The 1,128-nt window shown below is 63.9% G+C and overlaps 1 protein-coding gene across 1 annotated transcript in view; it reads left to right on the top strand.

Annotated features, from left to right (window-relative positions):
* Positions 1-1,128, top strand: part of PPP1R13L (protein phosphatase 1 regulatory subunit 13 like) — a 9,527-nt gene that overhangs the window by 1,112 nt on the left and 7,287 nt on the right. The window contains exon 4 of the mRNA XM_015561193.1: positions 514-979. Within this exon, the coding sequence (XP_015416679.1) occupies positions 514-979 (466 nt within the window). The remainder of the gene's footprint in view (positions 1-513; positions 980-1,128) is intronic.

Below are 1,128 nucleotides of genomic sequence, written 5' to 3' on the forward strand. Positions count from 1 at the left end.
CCTCCAGGCCGTGCCCCCATTTTCTGTGCCCATCCCCCAAGTGCTTCCTTCGTTATCCTGGATTTCCATTCCCTCTCTGTCCACTTCCCCTCACTTTCTCTGGCTTCCCTCACCTCCTTCTCTCCCTTCTCATGTTTGCTGCCGCCCCCCACCCCCAACCCTTTCCTTCCCTTATCTTCCTCCCGGAGAGAGAGCAGCCTGGACGGGCTGGGGGCCACCGGCAAGGTGAGGGGCTGGAGCAGCTTGGGGAGGGGGCTGTCGGGGAAGGGCCGGGAGCGGGGCCAGGGCTAGTCTCCCCCTCCAGGCCGTGCCCCCATTTTCTGAGCCCGTCCCCCAAGCGCTTCCTTCGTTATCCTGGATTTCCAATCCCTCCCTGTCCTCTTCCCCTCACTTTCTCCGGATTCCCTCCCCTCCTCTCCCTTCTCATCGTTTGCTGCCCCCCCACCCTTTCCTTCCCTTATCTTCCTCCCACCTGAGCCCCTCTCCCTTCCCTCCTCCCCCCTTTCTCCCCAGGACAACCTCACCAGCGCCACCTTGCCCCGCAATTACAAGGTCTCCCCTCTGGCCAATGACAGGCGTTCTGACGTGGGCAGCTACCGCCGATCGCTGGGCTCCCAGGGGCCATCAGGCACTTTGCCTCGAAGCTGGCAGCCTGTCAGCCGCATCCCCATGCCTCCTTCCAGCCCCCAGCCTCGGGGCGCCCCCCGTCAGCGCCCCATCCCCCTCAGCATGATCTTTAAGCTGCAGAACGCCTTCTGGGAGCACGGGGCCAGCAGAGCCATGTTCCCTGGCTCCCCCATCTTCTCCCGAGCTCCTCCGCCCAAGCTGCCTCCCCAGCCCCAAGCACCTCCCCAGCCCCAGCCCCAACCACAGTCCCAGGTGCCCCCACAGCCCCAGTCACAACCACCATCCCAGCCTCAGCTCCAGCTTCAACCCCCTGCCCCAGTGCCCCAGTTCCCCCAACAGACTTGGAGTGAAGGTGAGTCAGCAATGGGGAGTCCAGAGGGCTTGGTGAAGGGAGGTCCAATGGTTGGGGACCCGACCAGCAGAGGGAGCCATCGCGGCCCAACACCTGTTTTCAGAGCCTGTCCCTGCAGAGAGCAAGGCCAGATAAGTGTGGGGAATGGG

Source organism: Myotis davidii, unplaced genomic scaffold (assembly GCF_000327345.1).
Source record: "Myotis davidii unplaced genomic scaffold, ASM32734v1 scaffold796, whole genome shotgun sequence".
In the NCBI taxonomy this organism is placed as follows: Eukaryota; Metazoa; Chordata; class Mammalia; order Chiroptera; family Vespertilionidae; genus Myotis; species Myotis davidii.